General features: G+C 42.8%; 1 protein-coding gene across 4 annotated transcripts in view; it reads right to left on the bottom strand.

Annotated features, from left to right (window-relative positions):
• The window catches only part of smarca2 (SWI/SNF related BAF chromatin remodeling complex subunit ATPase 2), a 150,417-nt gene that overhangs the window by 23,949 nt on the left and 114,408 nt on the right, over positions 1-12,060 (bottom strand). For all 4 annotated transcript variants that reach the window (XM_045695465.1, XM_045695464.1, XM_045695466.1 and 1 more), the window contains 3 exons: positions 8,413-8,636; positions 953-1,058; positions 195-296 (listed from right to left, as the gene is read on the bottom strand). In XM_045695465.1, coding sequence (XP_045551421.1) covers positions 195-296; positions 953-1,058; positions 8,413-8,636 — 432 coding nt within the window. The remainder of the gene's footprint in view (positions 1-194; positions 297-952; positions 1,059-8,412; positions 8,637-12,060) is intronic.

Genomic DNA, 12,060 nt, shown 5'->3' with positions numbered 1-12,060 from the left:
TAGATATACAAAACATGGAAATACCTATCGTAGATATACAACACATAAACATACCTATCATAGATATACAACACATAGACAAACCAAACCATGTTATAGAGCTACAGCACATAGACAGACGCAACATCATAGATATACAACACATAGACAGGCTGAGGAATATTGTTCAGGGTTAGAGGTCAGAGGTGACTGACCTGTGACCCCTCCAGGTTAAAGGTCTGAGCGTTGTGACAGAGCAGCATCACATCCTTCTCCAGGTCAGACACACTCCTGAACTTGTGGCTCCGCACGCGCTCCTGGAAAGAGAAACACACACACACACACACACACACACACACACACACACACACACACACACACACACACACACACACACACACACACACACACACACACACACACACACACACACACACACACACACACACTTTGGTAGGTTCATCTGTCTGTCCTTACTACTATATCAGGTGGTAGGTTCCTGTCTGTCCTTACGACTATATCAGGTGGTAGGTTCCTGTCTGTCCTTACTACTATATCAGGTGGTAGGTTCCTCTGTCTGTCCTTACTACTATATCAGGTGGTAGGTTCCTCTGTCTGTCCTTACTACTATATCAGGTGGTAGGTTCCTCTGTCTGTCCTTACTACTATATCAGGTGGTAGGTTCCTCTGTCTGTCCTTACTACTATATCAGGTGGTAGGTTCCTCTGTCTGTCCTTACTACTATATCAGGTGGTAGGTTTCTCTGTCTGTCCTTACTACTATATCAGGTGGTAGGTTCCTCTGTTTGTCCTTACTACTATATCAGGTGGTAGGTTCCTCTGTCTGTCCTTACTACTATATCAGGTGGTAGGTTCCTGTCTGTCCTTACTACTATATCAGGTGGTAGGTTCCTGTCTGTCCTTACTACTATATCAGGTGGTAGGTTTAATATGTATTATCTGTTGTTAGGTACCTTGATTTTCTTGAAGTCAACAGGTTTCCTGATCAGCTCGTAGTACTCTGGCAGCTCTTTCCTGGACGGCAGCTGGACAAACACCTCTGACAGCTGTCTATTAGACCTGTTAACAAACAGACTTTAATATACGAGGTATGGTAGTAGGTGCCAGGCACACTGGTTTGTGTCAAGAACTACAACGCTGCTGAGTTTTTATACACATATACAGTACCAGTCAAACGTTCTACATTGTAGAATAATAGTGAAGACATCAAAACTACGAAATAACACATATGGAATCATGTAGTAACTACATTTTTGATTCTTCAAAGTAGCCACCCTTTGCCTTGATGACAGCTTTGCACACTCAGTTTAAAGTTTTAATATCAGACCAAATCATCCAGAACTATTGGCTGCTCACCAACACCTCTGTCCATCAAAGTCACACAATGACTTCTCTCTCACCCCACGTCAGAACCACGAGTCTTAAACATCTAACTGTGCCCAGTTATTAGTCACAGAGCTCAGTGTTGTATCATAATTACTGACATTGAAGCTTAGTGCTGTTCCATAATAACTCCTGACATTGAGGCTTAGAAAACACCAGAGTGTTCCTGTCTAATAGAAAACAGGTAGATAATTCCTGTCTAATAGAAAACAGGTAGAGAGTTCCTGTCTAGTAGAAAACAGCTAGATAGTTCCTGTCTAGTAGAAAACACCAGAGTGTTCCTGTCTAATAGAAAACAGGTAGATATTTCCTGTCTAGTAGAAAGCAGCTAGAGAGTTCCCGTTTGGTAGAAAACACAAGAGTTCCTGTCTAATAGAAAACAGGTAGAAAGTTCCTGTCTAAAACAGCTAGACTTCCTGTCTAGTAGAAAACAGGTAGAGAGTTCCTGTCTAATAGAAAGCAGCTAGAGAGTTCCTGTTTAGTAGAAAACACCAGAGTTCCTGTCTAATAGAAAACACCAGAGTTCCTGTCTAATAGAAAACAGGTAGAAAGTTCCTGTCTAAAACAGCTAGACGTCCTGTCTAGTAGAAAACAGGTAGAGAGTTCCTGTCTTGTAGAAAACAGGTAGAGAGTTCCTGTCTAGTAGAAAACAGGTAGATAGTTCCTGTCTAATAGAAAACAGGTAGATAGTTCCTGTCTAATAGAAAACAGGTAGATAGTTTCTGTCTAATAGAAAACAGGTAGATAGTTTCTGTCTACTTGAAAACAGCTAGAGAGATCCTGTCTAATAGAAAACAGGTAGATAGTTCCTGTCTAATAGAAAACAGGTAGATAGTTCATGTCTAATAGAAAACAGAGAGATCCTGTCTAATAGAAAACAGGTAGATAGTTCCTGTCTAATAGAAAACAGGTAGATAGTTCATGTCTAATAGAAAACAGAGCGATCCTGTCTAGTAGAAAACAGGTAGATAGTTCCTGTCTAATAGAAAACAGGTAGATAGTTCATGTCTAGTAGAAAACAGCTAGAGAGTTTAACCTTCATTTAACTTCTTATGGCTTGGGGGCAGGATTTGGATAGAAAACACTCTAAAGTTTCCAAAACTGTTAAAATAATGTCTGTGAGTATAACAGAACTGATATGGCAGATGAAAACCTGAGGAAAATCCATCCAGGAAGTGGGATGTTTTTGATGTGGGTAGTTTTCCATTGAATGCCAATGGAGTATCTAATGGGTTAGGACCCAGATTGCAGTTCCTATGGCTTCCACTAGATGTCAACAGTCTTTAGACATTGATTCAGGCTTGTTTTCTGAAAAATGAAGAAGAATGAGACATTTCTGTCAGTGGACTCTAGAATCATGCAGTGCTGGTTGCGTGCGTGACCAAACATATGACTATTTTACAGCATTTTAAAGACAAGACTCTCGTTAATCTAACCACACTGTCCGATTTCAAAAAGGCTTTACAGCGAAAGCAAAACATTAGATTATGTCAGCAGAGTACCCAGCCAGAAATAATCAGACAATCATTTTTCAAGCTAGCATATAATGTCACAAAAAAACAAAACCACAGCTAAATGCAGCACTAACCCTAGGACATTATGTTATACAATGCATGCATGTTTTGTTCAATCAAGTTCATATTTATATCAAAAAACAGCTTTTTTACATTAGCATGTGACGTTCAGAACTAGCATACCCCCCGCAAACATCCGGTGAATTTACTAAATTACTCACGATAAACGTTCACAAAAAACATAATTATTTTAAGAATTATAGATACAGAACTCCTCTATGCACTCGATATGTCCGATTTTAAAATAGCTTTTCGGTGAAAGCACATTTAGCAATATTCTCAGTAGATAGCCCAGCCATCACGGCTAGCCATTTAGACACCGACCAAGTTTAGCCCTGACCAAACTCCGATTTACTATTACAAAAGTTTGATTACCTTTGTTGTCTTCGTCAGAATGCACTCCCAGGACTGCTACTTCAATAACAAATGTTGGTTTGGTCCAAAATAATCCATCGTTATATCCAAATAGCGGCGTTTTGTTCGTGCGTTCAAGACACTATCCCAAGTGTAAATAAGGGTCACGAGCATGGCGCAATTCGTGACAAAAGATTTCTAAATATTCCATTACCGTACTTCGAAGCATGTCAACCGCTGTTTAAAATCAATTTTTATGCCATTTTTCTCGTAAAAAGCGATAATATTCCGACCGGGAATCTGCGTTTAGGTAAACAGACGAAAGAAAACATAGCATGGGGTCGACGCGGGCACGCGCCTGAGTCTCACAGTACTGTAACCAGCCACTACCCAAACGCGCTACTTTTTTTCAACCAGAGCCTGCAAAGCCACGATTCAGCTTTTTGCCGCCTTCTGAGAGCCCATGGGAGCCGTAGGAAGTGTCACGTAACAGCAGAGATCCTCTGTAATGGATAGAGATAATCAAGAAGGGCAAGAAATTGTCAGACAGGCCACTTCCTGCATGGAATCTTCTCAGGTTTTGGCCTGCCAAATGAGTTCTGTTATACTCACAGACACCATTCAAACAGTTTTAGAAACTTTGGAGTGTTTTCTATCCAAAGCTAATAATTATATGCATATTCTAGTTTCTGGGCAGGAGTAATAATCAGATTAAATCGGGTACGTTTTTTATCCGGCTGTGAAAATACTGCCCCCTAGCCATAACAGGTTAAGCCGATGTATAACACTTGTATTTTTATGAATGTTTATTATTGCTATTTCTGTATTTTGAATTTGGCACTCTGCCATTTCACCGGATGCCTGCGCCAGAAAGGTTAACTAGGCAAGTCAGTTAACCTCTCTTGAGTAGGGGGTCAGTATTTTCACGGCCGGATGAAAAACGTACCCAAATTAAACTGCCTACTACTCGGGCCCAGAAACTAGAATATGCATATTATTAGTATATTTGGATAGAAAACACTCTGAAGTTTCTAAAACTGTTTGAATGATGTCTGTGAGTATAACAGAACTCATATGGCAGGCAAAAACCTGAGAAAAATCCAACCAGGAAGTTGAAAATCTGAGGCTGTAGTTTTTTAAAATTAATTCCCTTTCCAAAGTACAGTGACTTAGGGGTCATTTTGCACTTCCTAATGCTTCCACTAGATGTCAACAGTCTATAGAAAGTTGTTTGAGGCTTCTATGGTGAATTTTGAGGGAATAACAGCCAGTTCAAGCAGTGGACTGTCTGAGGTCATGTAGTTACTTCATGCGCATTCACGCATGGCTAGCATTTTGTATTTTTCTTCTGTAATGAATACGCTATTGTCCGGTTGGAGTATTATCGATTATTTATGTTAAAAGCACCCTAAGGATTGATTGTAAACATCGTTTGACATGTTTCTACAAACGGTAATGGAACTTTTGAGCTTTTCGTCTATTGATTTACGCCCCCGCCTCGTGCCTTTGGAATAGTGTTCTGGACGCGCCAACAAAATGGAGGTATTTGGACATAAATGATGGACTTTATCGAACAAATGAACGTCCTGCGAATGCATTCCGCCGAGGATCAGCAAAGGTAAGGAAAGATTTATAACACTAATTTAGAGTTTTGTTGATGCCAGAACTTGGCGAGTAACTGTATAGCTTGCATTGATGGCTGAACTCTGTACTAAGAATATTGAACAATGTGCTTTCTCCGTAGTTATTTTGAAATCTGACACAGCGGTTGCATTAAGAAGTAGTATACCTATAATTCTTTAAATAATTGTTATATATTTTGTCAACGTTTATGATGAGTATTTCTGTAAATTAATGTGCACATTCACCGGGAGTTTTGTGAGGCAAACATTTTCTGAATATCACGCGCCAATGTAAAATGCTGTTTTTGGATATAAATATGAACTTGATCGAACGAAACATACATGTATTGTGTAACATGATGTCCTATGAGTGTCATCTGATGAAGATCGTCAAAGGTTAGTGATTCATTTTAGCTGTATTTCTGGGTTTTGTGACACCACTCCATGCTAGGAAAATGGCTGTGTGGCTTTTCTTGTTTAGGTGGTGTCCTAACATAATCTAATGTTTTGCTTTCGCTGTAAAGCCTTTTTGAAATCGGACAATGTGGTTACATTAAGGATAAGTGAATCTTTAAAATTGTGTAAAATAGTCGTATGTTTGAGAAATTTGAATTATGAGATTTTGGTCGTTTTGAATTTGCCGCCCTGCTATTTCACTGGCTGTTGGGAGTGTGTCCCGTAGGTGGGACAGTCACGTCCCACCTCTCTTGGGTAAGAACAAATGCTTATTTACAATGACGGCCTACACTGGCCAAACCTGGACGACGCTGAGCCAATTGTGCGCCACCCTATGTGACTCCGAATCATGGCGGGTTGTGATACAGCCTGGATTCGAACCAGGGTGCCTGTAGTGACTCCTGAAGTACTAAGATGCAGTGCCTTAGACCGCTGCACCACACAGGAGCCCAAGATTTCCTGGAATAATAATGGTTATCATAAAGACAATAAGGATGAGAGGAAGAGAGGAGAAGAGAGAGGAAGATAGCGGAGGAGATGGGAGAAGATGGGAGGAGAAGATGGGAGGAAAGGGGAGGAGAAGATGGGAGGAGAGGGGAGGAGAAGAGAGGGGAGGAGAAGAGAGGAGAAGAGAGGGGAGGAGAAGATGGGAGGAGAGGGGAGGAGATGGGAGAAGAAGATGGGAGGAGAGGGGAGGAGAAGAGAGGAGAGGGGAGGAGGAGAGAGGAGGAGAGGGGAGGAGGAGAAGAGATGGGAGGAGAGGAGGAGAAGAGAGGAGAGGAGAGGGAGGAGAGGAGAAGAGAGGGGAGGAGAAGAGGGGAGGAGGGAGGGGAGAAGAGAGGAGAGGGGAGGAGAGGAGAAGAGGAGAAGAGAGGAGAGGGGAGGAGAGGAGAAGAGAGGGGAGGAGAGGAGAAGGGAGGAGAGGGGAGGAGAAGAAAGGAGAGGGGAGGGGAGGAAAAGAGAGGGGAGGAGAAGAGAGGAGAAAAGCGGAGAAGGGAGGAGAGGAGATGGGATATGAGAAAAAGAGGAGAGGGGAGGAGATATGAGGACGGGAGGAGAGGAGAAAGGTTTTTCAAGCCAAATAGCATGATGTTTTGTTGCTCAAAGATGACTTCATCCATTAAATCATCCTGGTGTTCAGCGGGTTAGGCTGACTGGGGAGTAGTGGAGGAATGTTTCCATGTGTAGCTCCAAACATGTGCCTGTCAAACATTCCAACTACAGACAGAGCACAGAACTGATATAGGAACCCCAGAGAACAGAGCCAGATACTGATATAGGAACCCCAGAGGACAGAGCCAGATACTGATATAGGAACCCCAGAGGACAGAGCATTATACTGATATAGGAACCCCAGACGACAGAGCATGATACTGATATAGGAACCTCAGAGGACAGAGCCAGATACTGATATAGGAACCCCAGAGCACGATACTGATATAGGAACCCCAGAGGACAGAGCATTATACTGATATAGGAACCCCAGAGGACAGAGCATGATACTGATATAGGAACCTCAGAGGACAGAGCCAGATACTGATATAGGAACCCCAGAGCACGATACTGATATAGGAACCCCAGAGGACAGAGCCAGACACTGATATAGGAACCCCAGAGGACAGAGCATTATACTGATATAGGAACCCCAGAGAACAGAGCCAGATACTGATATAGGAACCCCAGAGCACGATACTGATATAGGAACCCCAGAGAACAGAGCCAGATACTGATATAGGAACCCCAGAGCATTATGCTGATATAGGAACCCCAGAGGACAGAGCCAGATACTGATATAGGAACCCCAGAGCACGATACTGATATAGGAACCCCAGAGGACAGAGCCAGATACTGATATAGGAACCCCAGAGCACGATACTGATATAGGAACCCCAGAGGACAGAGTATTATACTGATATAGGAACCCCAGAGAACAGAGCCAGATACTGATCTAGGAACCCCAGAGCACGATACTGATATAGGAACCCCAGAGCACAGAGCATTATACTGATATAGGAACCCCAGAGCACAGAACTGATATAGGAACCCCAGAGCACAGAACTGATATAGGAACCCCAGAGGATGATACTGATATAGGAACCCCAGAGCACGATACTGATATAGGAACCCCAGAGCCAGATACTGATATAGGAACCCCAGAGCACGATACTGATATAGGAACCCCAGAGCACGATACTGATATAGGAACCCCAGAGGACAAGCCAGATACTGATATAGGAACCCCAAAGCACGATACTGATATAGGAACCCCAGAGGACAGAGCCAGATACTGATATAGGAACCCCAATGGGCAGAGCATTATACTGATATAGGAACCCCAGAGCCAGATACTGATATAGGAACCCCAGAGCCAGATACTGATATAGGAACCCCAGAGCCAGATACTGATATAGGAACCCCAGAGCACGATACTGATATAGGAACCCCAGAGCCTGATACTGATATAGGAACCCCAGAGCCAGATACTGATTTAGGAACCCCAGAGGACAGAGCCAGATACTGATATAGGAACCCCAGAGGACAGAGCCAGATACTGATTTAGGAACCCCAGAGGACAGAGCCAGATACTGATATAGGAACCCCAGAGGACAGAGCCAGATACTGATTTAGGAACCCCAGAGGACAGAGCCAGATACTGATATAGGAACCCCAGAGGACAGAGCATTATACTGATATAGGAACCCCAGAGCACGATACTGATATAGGAACCCCAGAGGACAGAGGACGATACTGATATAGGAACCCCAGAGCATTATACTGATATAGGAACCCCAGAGCATTATACTGATATAGGGACCCCAGAGGACAGAGCACGATACTGATATAGGAACCCCAGAGCATTATACTGATATAGGAACACCAGAGGAATACTGGCTAAACACTATCACAACTCTGTCAATAATTGAATCAGGGATACTACTGCTGGACTAGAGAAAACATGTGCAACGCAGGTACTAGAGGACTGGTTGGGGGTATCACCACTCTGTCCTGCTATGGTTCTCTTACCCGTCTCTGTAGTTGATGACGGTGTCGATGATGGCGTTCATCTGTTTGGTGAGCTTGGGGGGGTTGGGGGACAGCTTCTCGGCAGGGGGACGTCCACGCCTCTTCTTTGCCTTCTCTCCTCCCTCCTCCCTCCCTCCGTCCTTGTCCCCTCGTCTCCTCCTCTTCCTCGACTTCTTCAGACGGATCTCTTCCTCCATTTCCTCCAGGTTACCATCCTCTACTGCCTGTAGAGGGCGACACACAGATAGAAATACACTCATATACAGTAGCTGTCCTTCCCATTGTTCTGACAAGTTACAGACTGAACTAATGAGCTAAGAACAAATGTGCACATTGTTTCAGAATCCCACAATTCTTACCTGTCTAACAGTATTAAGCATGTGTTCGTAGGACTTCAGTTATGAAACTGAAAGTATTCAGTATACGGAAAGTATTCAGACCCCTTGACTTTTTCCACATTTTGTTAAGTTACAGCCTTATTCTAAAATTGATTAAATTAAATGTTTTCCTCATCAATCTACACACAATACCCCATAATGACAAAGCAAAAACAGGTTAGACCTTTTTGTAAATGTAATTCAAATAAGAAATAAATAACTTATTTACATAATTATTCAGAACCTTTGCTATGAGACTCAAATCAAATCAAATTTGTCACATGCGCCGAATACAACAGGTGTAGACCTTACAGTGAAATAGTTACTTACAAGCCCTTAACCAACAATGCACTTCAAGAAATAGAGTTAAGAAAATATTTACTAAATAAACTAAAGTATTATTTATTTATTTTTTATGAAATCAAAAAGTGACACAAGAAAATTACATAAGAATAATGAGGCTATATACAGGGGGTACCGGTACCGATTCAATGTGCGGGGGCACCGGTTAGTCGAGGTAATTTGCAAAGTGACTATGCATAGATAATAAACAGCGAGCAGCAGCAGTGGAAAAACAAGGGGGGGTCAATGTAATAGTCCGGGTGGACATTTGATTAATTGTTCAGCAGTCTTATGGCTTGAGGGTAGAAGCTGTTAACCTATACGGGCTAGGGGGCAGTATTTGCACGGCCGGATAAAAAACGAACCCGATTTAAACTGGTTACTACTCTTGCCCAGAAACGAGAATATGCATATAATTAGTAGATTTGGATAGAAAACACCCTAAAGTTTCTAAAACTGTTTGAATGGTGTCTGTGAGTATAACAGAACTCATTTGGCAGGCCAAAACCTGAGAAGATTCCACACAGGAAGTGCCCTGTCTGACAATTTGTTCTCCTTCTGTTGCATCTCTATCCATTACAAAGGATCTCTGCTGTTACGTGACACTTCCCACGGCTCCAATGGGCTCTCAGAGCCCGGGAAAAAGCTGAATGACGTAATTCAAAGCCCTGGCTGAAACACATTATCGCGTTTGTCAAGTGGCCGATCAGGGGACAGTGGGCTTAGGCGCGTGCACTGGCCGCCCCCGTCTTTCTGTTTTTCCCTCTATTTACCGAAACTCAGATTCCAGGTCGGAATATTATCGCTTTTTTACGAGAAAAATGGCATAAAAATTTATTTTAAACAGCGGTTGACATGCTTCGAAGTACGGTAATGAAATATTTAGAAATCTTTTGTCACGAAATGCGCCATGCGCGTGACACTTATTTACCATTCGGATAGTGTCTGGAACGCACGAACAAAACGCCGCTATTCGGATATAACGATGGATTATTTTGGACCAAACCAACATTTGTTATTGAAGTATCAGTCCTGGGAGTGCATTCTGACGAAGACAACAAAGGTAATGAAACTTTTGTAATAGTAAATCTGACTTTGGTCAGGGCTAAACTTGGTCGGTGTCTAAATAGCTAGCCGTGATGGCTGGGCTATCTACTGAGAATATTGTAAAATGTGCTTTCACCAAAAAGCTATTTTAAAATCGGGTATCAAGTGCATAGTGGAGTTCTGTATCTATAATTCTTAAAATAATTGTTTTTTGTGAACGTTTATCGTGAGTAATTTAGTAAATTCACCGGAGGTTTGCGGGGCGTATGCTAGTTCTGAACATCACATGCTAATGTAAAAAAGCTGGTTTTTGATATAAATATGAACTTGATTGAACAAAACATGCATGCATTGTATAACATAATGTCCTAGGGTTGTCATCTGATGAAGATCATCAAAGGTTAGTGCTGCATTTAGCTGTGGTTTTGTTTTTTGTGACATTATATGCTAGTTTGAAAAATGGGTAGTCTGATTATTTCTGGCTGGGTACTCTGCTGACATAATCTAATGTTTTGCTTTCGCTGTAAAGCCTTTTTGAAATCGGACAGTGTGGTCAGATTAACGAGAGTCTTGTCTTTAAAATGCTGTAAAATAGTCATATGTTTGAAAAATTGAAGTTTTCGGATTTTAGAGGAATTTGTATTTCGCGCCACGCCCATCATTGGATATTGGAGCAGGTGTTCCGCTAGCGGAACGTCTCGATGTAAGAGGTTAAGGAGCTTTTTGGTCCTAGACATGGCGTTTCAGTACCACATGCCGTGCGGTAGCAGAGAGACCAGTCTGTGACTTGGGTGACTGGAGTCTTTGACCATTTTTTGGTCCTTCATTTTACATTACATTTTTACATTTTAGTCATTTAGCAGACGCTCTTATCCAGAGCGACTTATAGTAGTGAATGCATACATTTCATGAATTTTTTATTTTCTTTTGTACTGGCCCCCCGTGGGAATCGAACCCATAACCCTGGCGTTGCACACACCATGCTGGCGTTGCAAACACCATGCTCTACCAACTGAGCCACAGGGAAGCCTTTGACCCTGCCTAGTATATAGGTCCTGGATGTCAGGAAGCTTGGCCCCAGTGATGTATTGGGCCTTACGCACTACCCTCTGCAGTTGCCATACCAGGCGGTGAATCAACTGGTCAGGATGCTCTCGATGGTGCAGCTGTAGAACATTTTGAGGATCTGGGGACCCATGCTAAATCTTTTAAGTCGCCTGAGGGGGAAAAGGTGTTGTCATGCCCTCTTCACGACTGTCTTGGTGTGTTTCGACCTTGATAGTTTGTTGGTGATTTGGAAACCAAGGAACTTGAAACTCTCGACCCACTCAACTTCAGCCCTGTCGATGTTAATGGGGGCCTGTTTGGAATTGAGTTTCCAATGATCAACCTTGAGATGTGTTTACCACTTGATTGGAGTCAACCTGTGGTAAATTCAATTGATTGGGCATGATTTGGAAAGGCACACACCTGTCTATATAAGGTCCCAAAGTTGACAGGGCATGTCAGAGCAAAAACCAGTCCATGAGGTCGAATTAATTGTCCGTAGAGCTCCGAGACAGGATTGTGTCGAGGCACAGATCTGGGGAAGGGTACCAAAACATTTGTGCAGCATTGAAGGTCCCCAAGAACACAGTGGCCTCCATCATTATTAAATGGAAGAAGTTTGGAACCACCAAGACTCTTCCTAGAGCTGGCCGCCCGGCCAAACTGAGCAATCGGGGGCGAAGGGCATTGGTAAGGGAGGTGACCAAGAACCTGATGGTCACTCTGACATACCTCCAGCGTTCCTCTGTGGAGATGGTAGAACCTTCCAGAAGGACAACCGGAAGCCACCCCTCAGTAAAAGGAACATGACAGGCCGCTCGGAGTTTGCCAAAAG

This window comes from Salmo salar, chromosome ssa15 (assembly GCF_905237065.1).
Source record: "Salmo salar chromosome ssa15, Ssal_v3.1, whole genome shotgun sequence".
NCBI lineage: Eukaryota > Metazoa > Chordata > Actinopteri > Salmoniformes > Salmonidae > Salmo > Salmo salar.
Note: the sequence above shows the minus strand (reverse complement) of the source record. Positions and strands in the feature narration are given on the sequence as shown.